Here is a 17,192-nt window from a genome sequence, read left to right on the forward strand (position 1 = left end):
CTCTGAAACACAACGTTTCAATTCTCTCAGATCTCCAAATACATTTGCTTCTCTATTGAGCCTTAAAGCTGTCTTGATTCCAAGAGACTGTAAAGATTCCAAGACTGTTTAATCATTGATCCTAAGTGAAGGACCTGCTATGCAGGAAACGTGAGCATACAGATGTTCTTGAAGGGTTTTTTGCCATCTGTTATAAAATACTCTCATAGCATCTGATGGCTCATCAGAGATGATAAATCCAATCAGATTATAGAGTATATCAAATTGAAATAATTTGCCTAAAGGCCATGTTGACAAACTATCCAGAGTTCATGTATTATTTCCAACCCAGGATTATTTGCCATACATACTGTACCTCTGCCTAAAATATGTTAATCCAGGTACATAACGCTGCATCTTTAAATAAAATGTCCACTAGAGGCGTTCAGTTTTTGTTTGTTTTGACCAAAGACTGTAAAATAAGATGGATGCAGTGTATGTGACATCACCCATAGGTTTCTGAAGATCGTTTTTGAAGGCAATAGTAGGCGGTGTCTGCTCTCTCCAGCTGTCTTTAAAACAATGGACTTTGAGCAAGTGAATATTTTTGAGACGTTGCTGTGAAAATATGGGCTGTGAGGTAGGGTTGTGCCGATAGACGATAGTATTGTATATCGACGATATCGCTAATAGCGGGCTTTCATGACGATAGCTGGCGATATTTATTATTATCATCATAGTTTCGCATCAACATGCGTACTGCATGCTTTTCCTCGCATGATAGGGTTTGTGGGCTTCACTTTGTGTGAGTGAGCTTGGACTCTTGCTCGGACCTGAATGCACGCGGCATGGACTCCTCCTAGCACCTGAACTTGTAATACGAGCGGCTCTGACATTTCCTTGCACTAGAGAAGTTGTTAGGCACGCAGAGGGTTAAAACCAGGGAGTTTGTTGTTCCCACTCTCTGGTACGCAGAGAGCGCCTGGACTTAATGATGCGGATGGACTAATGACATCAGTTTTAAGAAGGTTGCTGTTATGACAGTGTTGCCCCTGCTTCTTTTTTGTCCACCAATTCAGTGACTTTGTAACAAATAAATAAATGATCAAACTACTGCCCCGCCCCCCGATACTATTGTGTATCGGCGATCTCACAGGCTGACAATTGGACGATCTCAAAATGGGGCATATCGCCCAACACTACTGTGAGGAGCACTTTGTCCATCTTTGCTTTTCTGTAGAGAGAAAGGTCATGCCGGGACATACCGATTTTCTACTGGTCACATGTCTCCACGTGATATGAATTCGCAGGTCAGAGTTCACCAGACTTGAACTCTGGTACACAGCGAAATATCTTCGCACAAGCTTGCAATTCCGGGCTGGCGCATTTGCATGCATTTGAATGGAAATCAGTGTAACGAAAAGTGAAGTGTGACTGCCCCATAATCAATTTATGGTCTCCTTGCAGTTAAATACACACAATTACAGATTACATCCAGATTTTAATCATTCATTACTGTCGCCACTATGCTTCCTGTGAACAACAAGTTTTTGGCATACCTTGGGCGAACACTATCAATTCTGACAATAGCGTTTTTCCGCCACCGTCACACAATCGTGAAATGAAGTATATATGCCAATAATGTTCTGTATTGTCTGTTTTGTAACTTTAAATAAACACGCAGCAAAACAAAGGGAAAAACAGTGTCTCCAGTGGACACTTCAACTGAAAGATGCAGCGATATGTAGCCTACTGAGAAAAACATATTTCAGGTTATGCAGAAATGTTAAAGAATGTGTATTACGCATTTCAACCTATTAAAAATGTAGCCCTTCCAATGTCCCAGAACTGGAGAGCTCTTGTTTAAAGCAATCTTCACCCTAAGGCAACAAAATGTGGTTGATCTCGTGTACTCTCCACACAAATGGTCTCCAGTTCCACTGCTGGTCTTTTTGAATCTCCATGACCTCTTGCCTGAGGTCACTTTGGAGTTATGATGTTTTTGTCTGCACACAGCACCATTATTTGCCTCCTTGAGCTTGAGAAGTTGTTCATCCTTATTCTTAACCAAGGACGTGCTCCATTTTTTACGGCTCTCTCTTCCTTGCCAATTCCCGGTGTGATAGGCCTTCCGTTTTAGAAAGGACAACAGCTGCAGCAACATCTTTCTGACCAGCTCCTGTGAGCTTTTCAGTAGATGCGGCTATGGTATTGGAGTCGTCTTAGCGCCAGAGAGTTTATAAACCATGCAGCTGTCTGGGCATCCCTCCCAGTTCACACTTCCTTGCCCCTGGGCATTTAGGGATTCCTCTCCAAACTTCTTAACTCTGATTTTCCTCTGGACAGGTTCAAGTGTTGAGAATTAACTGCTCCTCAGGGAAAAGAGAAGAATCTGATGTTTAAGGTCATCTTACCTCTTTTCATATATCAAAAATATTATTTTCATCATGACAAATAATGGAATTTGGAAATGCATGCATCAAGCGTGATCTTTTTGATAGTACAGTCGGTTTTTGGCTACACCCAATGAAAATGAATACCAAATGTGTATCTTTAATATATCAAGGTTAAATGAGATTAAATGAAGTCTCCACCTGCTTAGATTTTTCTTTTAGGGGAAGACCCCAATCTCAAGTGTCTCCTATAGAGTTTCAGGAATGACCTTTACTGTACGTCTCAAATTGTACATTTGAAAAGAGTTTAACACAAACATTTCTCATTCAGTTTATTTAAGATCAAATGAGTTTTATCTACTCTTATTGTATGTCAGCAAAAAATGTATGTAGATTTTTATATCCCTTATTTTATAAGAAACATCTTGGATAATCTTGATAGGTGCTTTTATTCCATAGCATTACATTTAATTATCTATGTAGCGTTAAAATCTTTACAAAAGTATTGCAAAAACAATATTGTTCAGACTTAAGATTTTCAGACTCGCTTTGCATTTTAATGCATTTTCCACACCTGCACCTAAATAAATTCGACAAATGGTGATGATGCTATTGCGTCTCATAAATTGATACTTACCATTCAGAAACGTCGTGCTCCATTCATGCTTGCGTTTCTTGTACGTCTTTAACTCCGGACGTTTTTTCGTCAGACTCGGGCTCTAACTGATAAGGTAAAATTGATGCCATGTTCGCTATCCCTACACTGTATACAATGTCCAATATTGACGCACATTGACGAGCCATGTAATGAGGCGAGTAATGTTGATGGGCGGTCCATTTCCAAAATGCAATGTATGCAGTAAACCATTCACAACAGTCATGTAGCGTTACGCAAAGGAGGGTTTGGCAAGATGGATCTTTGAATGAGTTATTGGGAAAAAAAGGAAAATGTAATGCATTTTATAAAACAACAAAAGTTTTTTTTTTACCATGCATGCATGTAACCTGTTGTTGGGGACTCACAAAAGCAGGTATGAATGTTTAAAATAGCAAAATACAGGCTCGTTAACTGAAAACTTCATTAAAGTCTGGCATTAGGTTATGAAGGAACCTCTTAACAATGGATTTTCCCATTGGCAAGCTACATCAATGCATTTCGTCAAAAGCAAACCTTCTTCCAGTCCTCGGATAGCTGCCTGACCTAACATATATTAATAAAAGGGAGTTCCCCTCATCAGAAGAAGAAAACCTTGAGATTAATTCGCCAAAAGGGAGCCATCTATTTCTGAAAGACAATAACAAATACATAATGTTTGTTAGGGGCCTAAACCTCGCATCCAGAAGGGTGGATGTTGTAGGTCTGGCTTTGTTATGTCACTTACAATAAATAAGTCAAATTGCAGAAGGAGCTTTTCCCAGCCTCGGTGTTATGTGAAAACTCGTTTTTGGCTGAATATGTTATTTTAAATCAGATTTGACATGGGAACAGGTCTGTTTCATTGGCGACGCTCTCTGTTGGTGTTTCTCAGCTGTTCTGATTCGGAAAGTTTCGCAAAGCGCCTTGTGATCGCAGTTTGAGTGATGCAAGCCGATGAAGCTTTCTTACAATATCCTCAGTCTGATAAGAGCCATGCATAACAGTTTTCTTTCCTCCAAAGTTATTTCCCTAGGATATTATTGTGATTTTGTACGGATATTCCAATCCGTCTTCTCATTTCCCGCTATATGTCTGAAGCGTCTGCAGGACACTCTATTGTTATTTAGGAGTGTCCTCATTCACAGATGCTGCATGCTCGCGTGTGTGCACCTTCCTGTTTTCATGTTGTCGAGGTCACTACCGTGCATGACTAGAGATAGCTGGAAAAACAGAGTTACTGAGTCATTGGGTAAACTGAAAACAATACACAAACTTATGGTGGCATTATGAGAGGTAAACTATACCTTATTTTTAAAGTGTCCACCATTGGGTGCTCATCACAATGCAATGCTTAGGTTACTTAGCAACAGCAGACGCTCTGGAGAGCCAAAGACCTTGGAATAGAAGGAGGAACCTATGGGTGTGTTAATAGTAGCACTTCCATTTGTGAAACAACACACAGTTCAATTGAGGAATATAATGTTTCCAGTCATGCCGAAAACGCATTATGATGGTGTACTGGTTACGCAGATTGATACCTTTTCAAAACCTTGACCAATTTTGGGATATGCCAGATTGTCTAAACTTTTATCTGCCTTGCCACCGTGATGGGCCATTAAACAACACCATCATTAACATGAACCCTTTGGGCTTCATTTGGCTTTATTTAGATCCCTGTCATCCAGTATACACCTAATTAACCAATTAAACATCATCTGTTCCACAGCCCTGCTAATGAAACTTGGAAAATGAAAATCAAAATGGATTGAAATAGACCATAGTTTGTAAAGACAAACGAGATCCATGCCAGGCTTTGTTTGACGACCCCTTCGGACATGACCTCTTAGAAGAGTGGCCCATTTCAGTCAAAAATGTTTTTCAAGGTTGTCAGCACTCTCTAATGTGCATTTAGTTAGACCATTTAGCTTCTTGCTCGCAAAGCATTTTCAGAATGGCAGAAGATGGTTCCAGTAAGCATCCATCTACACCCTATTAGCTTATCTATTGGCAGGTTATGGTTCAGTTACTCATTAGGAAGACATCAGCAGTCTTGAACAGTAGATCTGTGCTGTTGAGACAGTATATGATAGCTCTGTTTAGATTGTAGAGCATTCTGGAGATGAAATCAAGTTGCTGTTACATTTGGTAGTTTTGGTGTGGTTATAATACAATAGAATTTGGCTATCATAACCTATTACATATTATATGCATTAGTGTCAGTAAAGCTGATTTTTTTAAGTTTTAAGACTGTTTTGCTGCAGTCACTTCACATGGATCCAGGAATATCAAGGAATACAGTGACTTTTGTTGCAGTTTGAGTTAAATCACTCCTCAACTTGGCTCATCTTTGTTTTCACCGTCACAAACGGAAAACCTATGACACAGTTTTTTTACCTGACGGGAGGGGTTCTGGTGGACCAATCACAGCACTTGCGGTCCACGTAGAACTGACACGCTGTTAAATTTTGCGAGTTGCACGTCAGGCTACGCAGAGCTACGCTCAGGTAGCTACGGCGTAGAACTTACGCACGACTATAAATCCTGCTTTAATGTGATGTCACACTGATAAAGCCCTGCCCACAGCCACTGACTGACCGGTTAATTTGACCCAAATGCTTTTTTTAAAATTGGGTTGTTAGCACTAATGTGGCAAAGATACTATTTTCCCAGATTGTATTCACAGGAATCAGATCTATTTATATCCGAAAGCTCAGTTGTTTTTAAAGGTACACACGTGAAAATTGCACATTTTTGTTCCCACCTAAATAGGGGCATTTTGGACATGCTATCCATGAATATCAGCTGACGTCACTCACTTGTCTTCCGCCATTTTGAGGACCTGAAGTGGTTGCAAAAGAACTAGAAGCTATACCTTCAATATGCTGTGAGCATCAACATTTTAACATGCTATTTTAACAACACTAAGAAGGCTCAACACAACATGATATTTTGCTCGAAGTATCACCTGTGTCTCTACACGTGAACTCGAGCATTGAGAACATTGTTTGGGAACACAGAGTTAACTAAAAAGAAGGTTTTTTTAACATCAATTGTCAAAGATTATTTTAGAAAACAGCTGTTTTTAGCAGATTTTTTTAAGGTAAGTGGTTGCAATCAATTTATTTAAGCTACATTTAGAAATAACTATTTTATATTTTAAAATATATATTTTTTATGATTATTACGCTTACATGCCATCAAGGTGGATAACATATTTAATATTTCTCATTCTTTGGCGCAATTGGCGGTTACACCATTTGACATTTTCAGGTCCATTCAGTCTTAACTTTTATAAAAATGGTGCAAATGTAATTATTTTATTACATGAAATCAACATAAATACATTATGTGCATTGAAATAAGCCTGATGCATGTTTTTAAAACAAGTTTTTTTGAATTTCTTATCTTGCCAAACCATTTTGTCACTGAGCCATAAACCTATCATGTCACTTCAGAAGGTATTTATTAATCTACAGGATTACTTTTCTGATGGTTAAAGCAAGAAAGAGACAGGATTTTATTTAATATAACTCCAACTGTGTTCAGCTGAAAGTCAAAAAAATCTTGCATGACTTGGGTGTGAATAAATAATCAGTACATTTTAATTTTGGGGCTAGGGTTATCCTTTAAACCACTTCGTCCACTTTTACTCCCAATCCTGGACAAATATCTTTTGGATGTCGAAAATCTTTCTTAACAATAAAGGCCATAAAATCATGAGCCAAGTTCCGGGCCGCTTGTGAGGGCCTTAAATCTGTTAGCAAATCCCAATTTTACGCCAACTGTAATTATGGGATTCATGTTAATCTTCCCTCCTGTGATGAAGGGTCGTTTTAAACCCCTTTAAATGATGTGTGACTATGTCAATGCAGGCAGTTGACAAGCAGACCACTTTGGGTGGGCACAGTGTTTTCCATTATAATGCGACACTCTTTACGGCCTTTGTGTTCTCTGTTGGCCGTTCAGCTTGATATACAGTAGAGTCTTTCCACGCCTTGGGAAGCTTCCCATTCTTTTGTCTTCTCTGTATATTATTGTAACACGTTCTCTGTCGGCCTGATGCCACTTTCCTTTCAAAGCCTCTTTGCTATTAGAATTCTTCCAATGTCTCTACTTTTACACAAGCAGTCCTTAATCAACTTGTATAAGCTCAATGGATTGCTGGATTGCACGTTGCGGCATCTTTCAACTCTCTTCGCGTCCCAACACAAGGACACGATGGTGTAAAGAGGGGGCGGCAGGTGTACTGGAGTTCCCCCCTCCACATTTAACCAGCTAGCCTTGATTCATTAGTTCCCTCCTGGGAATGTACTTGCGACAGGGGGTGAAATTTGCATCCCTAATTTCCTCATTCCCTCGCCCCGGCTGCAGCTGGGTCCTCTGGGCCCGGGCCGATTTGGAAAACAGGAAGTCTGACAGGCTTGGACCTTTCAGTCAACCTTACCCCTGAAGTGGGGAGACTTTAATTACCATAAACGAGGGCTGTGCTTAACCGCGTGAAATCGATTAGATGCAGCGGAGGGATTGGGGTGGTAACCCCCCCTTCCACTCCGGCTGATGTCTTTTGTCTTGGCATGTAGTATATCGGTGTTTTGGATCACGGGGCAGACAGTTTAGTCAAAGTGCAAGAAGGAACACCAGCTTGAGCTAAAGCTTGTGAAAAATGCTTAATGATTATTTAACGTCATGCAACGTGCACACATGTGACCAAAGATCAGTGGAAAATGTAGAAACTGCATGACTGAACATGAACAAAACAGACACAGATAAATGGTGTTAGATGAAGTCAATGTACATACTGTACACTGTAGTTTTACGCCATAAGTGGCAGTTCTAATCCTTGAACTTTGACCTGATGGAAAATAATCCTCATTGTGTTTCTTCTGGTATATTCATCCTGAGAAATGTAGATGGGAATGGATTTAAGTCATGCACAAATGAAATGATCTGTCCTGGAGTGGTCGATTCTAGTGTGTCTAATATGATTTTAACTACCGCTGCTCAGTGAATAAATGTGACTCTTGGGCATTTTAGATGGAGTGCCAATGCTCAAAGCACTGATTCAGTCAAGCAGAATGGGGATGTGCCCAAGCGTGCCATCTAGTGTAGGGTGGCAAACATAATACCTTAACAGCAATGGCAATATGTACTGCTGAAAATGTGGTTGATGTATTCCAGTAGATGTCTGTGTTGATATCCTCTACAAATATAGTGTTTTGGGTGGTTGGTAGGATTTTTTGGGGCAGTTCTGGTTAGTTGCTAGGGTGTCCTGGATGGTTGCTTGATGGATCCTTTACTGGCCCAATTTAAACAGCCCGCCCCCCAGTTTGACTACAATACCTACTCTCAACTAATTTCTGCACCACTAATTATTAAATAAATGTATACCTGACACCCCCTCCAATTTCCACTGGAGATAACCTTTCACATCTGAACAGCTTGCCCTCTTCAGTAGTGTCCCTGTGCATTCAATGCCTCTATCATCTCACTATTGAGCTAATTCCCAAGGCCACTAAAATCAATAGTTCTTATACATGCCTCACGTCTTTATGGTGAAATCAATGTGACATGTTTTTGAGGGCATGTTTCTCACCATCGGCCAAAAGCCTTTAGTGGTGTTGCCAGATGAGGTACGTATGAGACTCCAGCTATCAGGGCGATGGACACCTCTTGTTCGTGACCTCTCGTCTCCGCGGAGGTCATTCCAACACTGACCAGCTGGACTGATCCACAGGGGTCTGCGGGTGTGGAGGTGAAAGCTCAGTTACACAAGAGCCCAACAGGATCATTCACATGTATCTGCTCGCCAACTGGAGCGAGTCCATGCACAGTGCAGGATTACTGAGGAAACTCTGTGGTTACGGTCACAAATGTTGTTCGATTAAGAGTGGATTTTAGTAGTTTTGTGACTGTTCCGGTGTGGAAACCAAATTCAGTGATGGATTACATTAGCTGCGCTTATTTTGAATGTAAAAGGTCCAATAGCTTCAACATGTTGTTTCAAATCTGTCCATTTTCTGGTAATTACCCTCTCACAGTGTAATGCTGTGAGCCCAGTTCTGCATTATCACATGGAGTTAATGGTCCTTTTAGCCACAGACTGCAGTCATTGTCATCTTGTAATCTTGCCGTTGTGGGGGTTTTTTAGTGCGAACTGCAACAGCCTGTTGTATCTCTTATAACAAGAACTGAGCTGCTTTTATGAGCCTCAAACAAATGAAGATTGCTAAGTTGATACATTTCTTTTTGGCAGATTCAGTTTTATAGATAATAATAAAGATGTGGTAAAGATAGGAACTGTGAGATATAACATAAGCCAGAGTGCATGCACATGCACTGCAGCTCATGTACACCAACACACTGCAAATATGGCACAGATGTTATCAGTTAGTAGATAGAAAATAAAGACACATGCTGAGAGTAATTACGACAGTAAAGCTGCTAAAGCAGCATTTGTTCACACATACACGCACACACACTAACATATATATGAAGAGTTTGGTTCCAAAACGCGATAAACGCCATTTTTGAAAAAAATGAGATACTGCCAAAATCAGTATTATATCAGGTCAGTATTTAAAAGTAAATAATAAATTTTACGCAAAATCCAATATCCGCCGTGTTATTCTGTCATCTCTTTTCCCTTTTTTCCCAAAATGCGATAAACGCCACTCCTCCTTTTTTACAGAACGCAATAAATCCCTTCCAGAAATTACAGCGGACCATTCACGCAATGTAAACAAACATGGCGATGCGCTGAGTACACGGAGTCCTAGTTTTCCTCATCTACTTTGTACTTTGTGATTAACAAACAAAACAAAATAATACTTTAATGGCATTGATAAACATGTGGTTGTTTTCTGTGACGGGAAAGATTGTCATCAACATCTAATAATTTACGCGAAACACTCGGGAGACTGGTGCTTATCTCCCGACAGCATCAAGTTTCTCATGCTAACACATTGACCCCAGAGGATCTTATGAAAAACTTTACATTATTTTACTCAGTCAACAAAAATCGAGCAGGACCAAAACATTTTACAGCTGATCGCTGTGAAAAATGCTAAGCGACGGTGTCAAGTATAACCCCCAGTGTTAAAGTGTGGAGAAAGAGGACCGTTCCGACGTTGTTGTATGTAGAATGATACTAATGAACGTCTTTGTGTCAGTTTATTGTTTAAAATGATCCCAAATGCGCTTTTTATGTATGTAACACGTGACCTTTCAACGTCATTACGCAATTACGTGAGGTCGCGCTGGCGCTTCACAGGACCGGAGATAGACGAGAAGTTGCAGTTTAAAGGTGCATATTTTTAATTTTTCTTGTCAAAAATGAGAATCATTTCGCTAGATAAGACCCTTATGCCTCATTTCAGATCGTTTAGAGTCCTTTGAAACTGCAATTTTAAACTGGATTAAAACTGTTAAGTGTTGGTGTCCATTGAAGTCCATTAAAATGAGAAAAATCCTGGAACATAATTTTTTCTCGACTGAACAAAGAAACACATCAACATTTTGGATGACATGGTGGTGAGTAAATTATCTGGATTTTTTTAAAGAAAATCCTTTGAAAAAAAACTCATTATGCTTCATATGTCTCATTGTGTGAGATTATGCTTCAGTGAAGAGACACTCCACAGGACTCCACAATGACAGGGGGTCCTCTATTTTCATCCCAAATCCATGGGCCACCTACATGTGTTGTGCTGATCCACTTTACACACACACACACACACCCAGGTTACTTTTGCACGTGCATTCAATGCACTTTTCTAAATTGTGGAGATTAAAATGAATGAGGACTAGAGGTTTTGACTAATGCCGGTCTGGATGTCATCACTGTGGGTTTGGCATGAAGTCTTGCTGTGCTGGCAGGTCAAGCTTTAGGATTAACACACCCAGGGGAAACATGCAAGATGGTGCCAGTGATGAGGTTTTGGGGGAAGTAAGGTGTCACGGAAGGTAAAGACCAAACCGAGAGTGCAGACGCTTGTCTTGGCACACTCAATAATCATGAATACACAATCAAGACTGTGAGATGTGCACACAAAAATGACATGATCTTTACCTTTAAGCTTAAATACTAAAAGTCCTGTATTTAGTTTCAGTGCTGTCTTGGAGAAACACTTGAGATCTTAAAGAGCTCATATTTGTGTTTTTTACTTTCCCTTATAGACAGACAACACATTAATGCAATAGTGCCGTCTGTATAGCTCACTGTTTTCCAAACGTGAAGTGGTAGTGAATAAATATAAAAGGTTATGTGCTGATAACTGCAGATTGATCTCTTTTTAAACCCACAGTGATGTGCTTTTATGATCTTCTTACACTAGACTAGCACTGTTTTGTTTAGGGTGGGAAGCTGATCAGATGAAACGGCTCCCGCGCTGTCAGCAGTTTTCAGATTTAAGACATTTAATGCGTTTCCGTCTAGTTTTACAACTTGAATGTAAAATAAATCTATATAAGCACATTTACCTAAATAAAGAAAGCAATTACATTGAAAGAAGACCTTTTATAAATACTAATTTCCTGTTTAAGTGAACTCTCTGGTACAGTAGCTTAAAGAGCTTTTGGCAGGGTGGAAGCGTAATGTTTAATTCATTCGTGCGCTGCCCACTCGCTGAGCTGTTATATTCCTCTCTGCCGTCGCGCGGTGCACTTATAGCATAAGGATAAGCTGCTTGTTTGATCTTTCTAAAAATGAAATGCCATGTCAGTGAAAACGAGCAATGTGGCTTAACATCATGCACTGTTTTTCTTGACTTCAGTCCACGTGCTTTACATTTTTACACGCATGGGGTGAGAGTGTCTCTGTATGTCTATGTATGCACGCCGCATCTCTGTTTATGTTAAATGTCTGCACTAAAAGGCCGCTCATCATCTCCTCACTCTGCTCTTTCCTGCAGATCCCGAATCCCAAAGGAAACGCACTGTTCAGAATGTCCTCGACCTCCGGCAGAACCTGGAAGACACCATGTCTAGCTTGCGGGGCTCGCAGCTCAGCCACAGGTATAGAGGTCACACTTCTGTATTTTAGCACATGGCATATCCAAATGTGTAATCCTAACACAATCTGATTTTAATTTGTATTTTATGAGTTAGGAAATTTGTATTAATTTGTAAGACCAACTTTGTACGTTGTGAGATTTGTTTTCACCTTTTGCCCTTTTCACACAGAGATTACGGAAAATACACGGAAAATGCATTTGTCCAGGATTGTTTAATTTTTGGTTCATTCACACGGCCAATGAATTTCCAGAATCTGTGCGTAAATTTACAAACATACCATAAAGATCCTGTAAAGACACATGACGTATTTAAAGTCCAGCACTTGCTAATTTTCTCTCTCGATAAACTAGGCAGGTGCATTTTAGTTTTATAATTTATGATCTCTTCTTCAGTCCAGTTTGCAGACATTTCTCTTTCTTAATGTTGATCTGTGTTTAAATTCCTGTGCCAAAAAGCTGAACCATAACTTCTTGTTGCGATGACACTCGCACCCTCACTACGGCATGCTGCTTACGACATTATTTCTGCATCTTGTTCTCACAGAATGCTTTCCGTGAATGTTACTGCAATGTTACTAGGTCCTCTTTACGGGAGCGATCCCAGAACATTTATGTGTTTGTGTTCACACAAAAGTCTCTCTGCCAATTTAACGGAAATTTTTAGGGACCAAAGTGCTGTGTGAATGGGGTTTTAGGGGTGAGGTTGGATATTGTTGTTTTTTGTTAATAATTATGCGGTACATTTCACTTTGTACGCATTTGCCAACTCCTAAAATACATACAAGTTCTTGTGAGATCAGGTTGGTAACCCTGTTAGCCATTGTGTCATTTTATACATTTTTACTCATTTATGTATGAAATATTATGCAGTCAGGCCCGGATAATTTGCCAAAACCCCAGACGAAGTGATCAGAATGGTTCTTCCAAGGGTCTTGGTTTTGTATAATAACCAGTGATGCCACAGTTACTTTGAAAAAGTAATCTGATTACTGATTACTGATTACTCCATTAAAAAGTAACTAAGTTACTTTACAGATTACTTGATTTTAAAAGTAACTAAGTTAGATTACAAGTTACTTTGTTAGTTACATTCCAGTAGCTGCCAACACCCCCACTGCCTCAACATTAAAAATGACAACCGGTTTTGCCAACACTCACTTTATTGGAAGTGCATTTTTAACAGTAACGTCAACAATGTATCTCCTGACATTTTAAGTTGAACTGTTGTGTTTTAAAAAACTAATATATATATATTTATGAGTCTTTCTTGACTTCACTAACATAAATAGGGGTGAGCAGGGGCCATTTTCAGAAAAACTTAATTTTAAAAATTAATGTTTTAGAGGGAGATATATTTTGCTGTGGTCAATAACTCACAAGTGTGGTCTATCAAAACCAGCCGGAATTTTGAACAAATGTAAAACGACTTCTGTATAATTTCACTTTAAACAAGAGTAGTGAATTGTTACTTTTGACCTTGACAGCAGGGACGAAAGTAACACACAGGTGGGTCAAAAGTAACACAAAACATGATAGATTTTTGTGTTACAGTTGTTTTTATTAAATATATATTACTATGACCTCTTTATTATGTAACTGCAAACTTATTTTGTCATTTATCTTTGTAAAAAATAATTAAATTAAATTTTTATTTTAAATTTCAGTTTTATCAAATGTTTCAAAAGCAACCAACAGTACAAACTTAAATTGCTGAGACTAAACAAAAATTCAATAGTTTGAACACTATGAAAATAAAATTAAATCAAATTAGAATAATATCAATTTTTTACCATATTATACACAGTATTAGCAGCGGGACAAAACTAACAAGTGTTACTTTTGACCCGACAGGATCTACTTACTCTATAAACTCGACTTACTTTTATTTTGAAAAACTGAGAAGTCATCAGGATGTTCTATACCTTGTAGATTTATCAGTATTGTAACACATGAACCGAGAAACACAACGCGTTGTAAGAAAAAAGCTGTAGGGGTTCAATCTTCAGCGAAAAAAGACCGCTTTTGGAATGTACTTAACATGGTTGAAAACACAGTTCTGGATTTACACGTGGAAATCGGTGAGTAAATAACGCGATATTTGTCAACTCTTTCAGAAGTTATGTGCTAATATGCTGTCATAGTGAGATTTAGATGTTATCAGGGCTCTGAGAAAATCGCTTTGTTACTTTCGTTCTTCAACTCTCCAACACTTACTGGTTTTGCACTGAAGTCCAGCTTTTGTTGTTTGGGTAGTGGATGAACTCCTGCTCACTGCTTCGCATCACCGGGTGGGACTTGCTCTTAGTTTCACTGTCTGCGCCGTCTGTCTGTTTTTTTTTTTTTTTTTTTTTTGACGTAGTGTTTTTGTAGCTGCATCTCTCTTCTCTCTCCATTGTACGTTGTTTACGTTTGTGTCGCTTACACGTGACCTGAATTGTCCTCGTGCTGAAAACGTGACGTGTCGCACACCTGACTTCACTTCCCGAGACGCAAGAAGAAATATACAAGAAAATATATATTTTACTAAGGAAAATTTCAAAAATAGTAACGCACAGTGACTTGGATAAGTAACTTTAATCTGATTACTGGTTTGGAAATATTAACGCGTTAGATTACTCGTTACTAAAAAAAGTGGTAAAATTAGAGTAACGCGTTACTAAGTAACGCGTTACCGGCATCACTGATAATAACCTGCATTATCCCACTTATTACACAGAAGTAGGGATGCATAACGATTAATCGCGATTAATCTATAACAGAATAAAAAAAAATTGTTTACATCATATATGTGTGTGTGAACTGTGTATAATATTTTTGTATAGATAAATGCACACACATGCATGTATATATTTAAAGCAACACCAAAGGGTTTTTTTTACCTTAAAATAACGTTTCCAAAAAAGTTTCAGTGGTTCATCCACTCAAAACACCAGCTCATATTCGCTTTGCAGCCCTCTATCGGCCAAAACCGCACTAAAGAAGTTTCCGACCATCGGGTAGTGGTCCTGTAGTTCGAGTGAAAACTAAATAAACTTGCTTTACCGCAGACCTACAATCCAATCAGAGCCAGCTATGCTGCAGTATTTACGACAGTGGTAATGAACAATTACGCTTTTAACCTGGAGCAAAGAGTCTTTAGTGTTGCTTTAAGAAATGTTTACATGTGTGTATATACATTTGTATATTCATGTATAATTTATATTATATATAAATACTTAATATATAAATATATATTTTTTTCTTAAAATTGTACATGCATATGTGCCAATTTATATAAACATAATTATTATGCACAGTTCACACCCACACATATATGATGTAAACAAAACTTTTATTTTGCTATAGATTAATCACGATTAATCGTTATGCATCTCTACACAGAAGCAAAGTCAATGGATTTAAAAGATAGATTTGTGGTCAGTTCACTCTAAAAAACGAAGGGTTATTTTCTTCGTTGGGTGAATAGTGGACAAACCCAACCTGCTGGATGGTAATTTAACCAATGCTGGGTTGTTTTAACCCAAAATGTTGGGTTGTTTTAACCCACTGTTGGGTCAAATATAAACATTTTCAGGGTTTATTTAACCCAGTTCCTTGGTTTGTCTCTTTTTGACCCAATGCTGGGTTGAAAATGTAAGGGATCTCAGGTTTCAGAAGGAGAACAAAACTGCAATCGTTCCCGGGTTTCAGACACAATATCTCAGAGAGCGTTGCTAGAGTATGAATATATTGTATTGCCATAGGTAGCATTTAAAGGAACAGTATGTAGGATTGTGGCCAAAACTGTTATTGCAATCACGAAACTTGTGGCTAAAACTGGTACTGCAATCACACAACTGCTGGCCAATACACAAAATGACAACATAAACATCAGTTGAGGGCTGCAGCTCCACTTTTTAAAAGACAATATCCTGGCCAGACCACTGTTGTCAGTGATATAAGTATTTGAAATGAAAATAATTTCTTAATGTCTAGTGACATATCACAGCGATTTTATGATTAAATTATATACATTTCTTACATACTGTTCCTTTAAGTATTAACATTAAATCCAAACTAAACAACAGATTTGTAAATAAAAAGGTTTAATAACAGTACTGACTTAAAGGACAAGTTCTGTATTATACACTTAAAGCCCTGTTTTCAGATAGTTTATGATGAAATAGAACAGTTTTGACTGAAATTTGGACATATGCTGCTGGCCCAAGAATTTTCGGGTGTTTGTTGTATCACCCCCCACCTCTACAATGGGTGTATAGGTGCACTGGAACAATCCTTCCTAAAATGCATTAAACTTTCATTTACAAAGACGTGAAACTCACCGAGTGGTCAGGGGTGTTCACTGATATGCTCACACAAAAATCGCTTCAAGTGTAAAATACCTAACTTGTCCTTTAAAGTTACAATTGAATTGAAATGGTTACACTATAAATGCATGAAAGTGTAAATATTACATGTTAACTGTTTCCAATGTATGTGAGATATTACCTAATGGTAGAAAGAACAGAAGATGAAAGAAAGAGAGTTTAGAAGACAGAGAATCACACTTGAGAACTGGAATCATGGCCTGATGGCCTAAACCCCAAGAACTCAAGTGAAGAAGAAAAGCAAAGGGGGAAAAAAGCCAAAGGTCCAGAGCTCTTGAAAACGGTGACCTTTATCCTCTATCTCTTGACCATGTGACTAAACCTAACCTAATACAGGTACATTCAAATTGACCAATCAGAAGATCACATTTACCCCCACTGTACTTGACCAAACACAATACATTCAAACGGACCAATCAGAAGGCCACCTTTAACCCCCATAGTACTGGATAAACGACTCTGCCAATAGTCAAATGGCGCTTTTCCATTGCATAGTACCCCACGGTTTGGTTTAGTTTGATCGGGTCAGTTTACTTTTGGGAGCTTTTCCATTAGGTGCACAGAGCGGTACCCGATACTTTTTTCGTACCACCTCTGTTGGGGTTCCAAGTGACCCGAGCTGATACTAAATGTGACGCGAAAACACAGTAGGTCACTGATTGTCTAAGAGAATCGTCACTACAGCGTCATCGCTATATTGTAGATTAGCTTTACCTGTGCTAGCTTGCGCTGTCTCGAGCAAACATGTTGTCATCTGTGCTCTGGTATAAGTTCCCAAACTCCCTTTTAGCGATAAAAAACATCC

The 17,192-nt window shown here is 38.8% G+C and overlaps 1 protein-coding gene across 7 annotated transcripts in view; it reads left to right on the forward strand.

Moving 5' to 3' along the window:
• The window catches only part of nav1a (neuron navigator 1a), a 208,809-nt gene that overhangs the window by 79,766 nt on the left and 111,851 nt on the right, over positions 1 to 17,192 (forward strand). For all 7 annotated transcript variants that reach the window (XM_055189484.2, XM_073874928.1, XM_073874927.1 and 4 more), the window contains one exon: positions 11,919 to 12,021. In XM_055189484.2, coding sequence (XP_055045459.2) covers positions 11,919 to 12,021 — 103 coding nt within the window. The remainder of the gene's footprint in view (positions 1 to 11,918; positions 12,022 to 17,192) is intronic.

The sequence above is a fragment of the Misgurnus anguillicaudatus genome, chromosome 13, assembly GCF_027580225.2.
Source record: "Misgurnus anguillicaudatus chromosome 13, ASM2758022v2, whole genome shotgun sequence".
In the NCBI taxonomy this organism is placed as follows: Eukaryota; Metazoa; Chordata; class Actinopteri; order Cypriniformes; family Cobitidae; genus Misgurnus; species Misgurnus anguillicaudatus.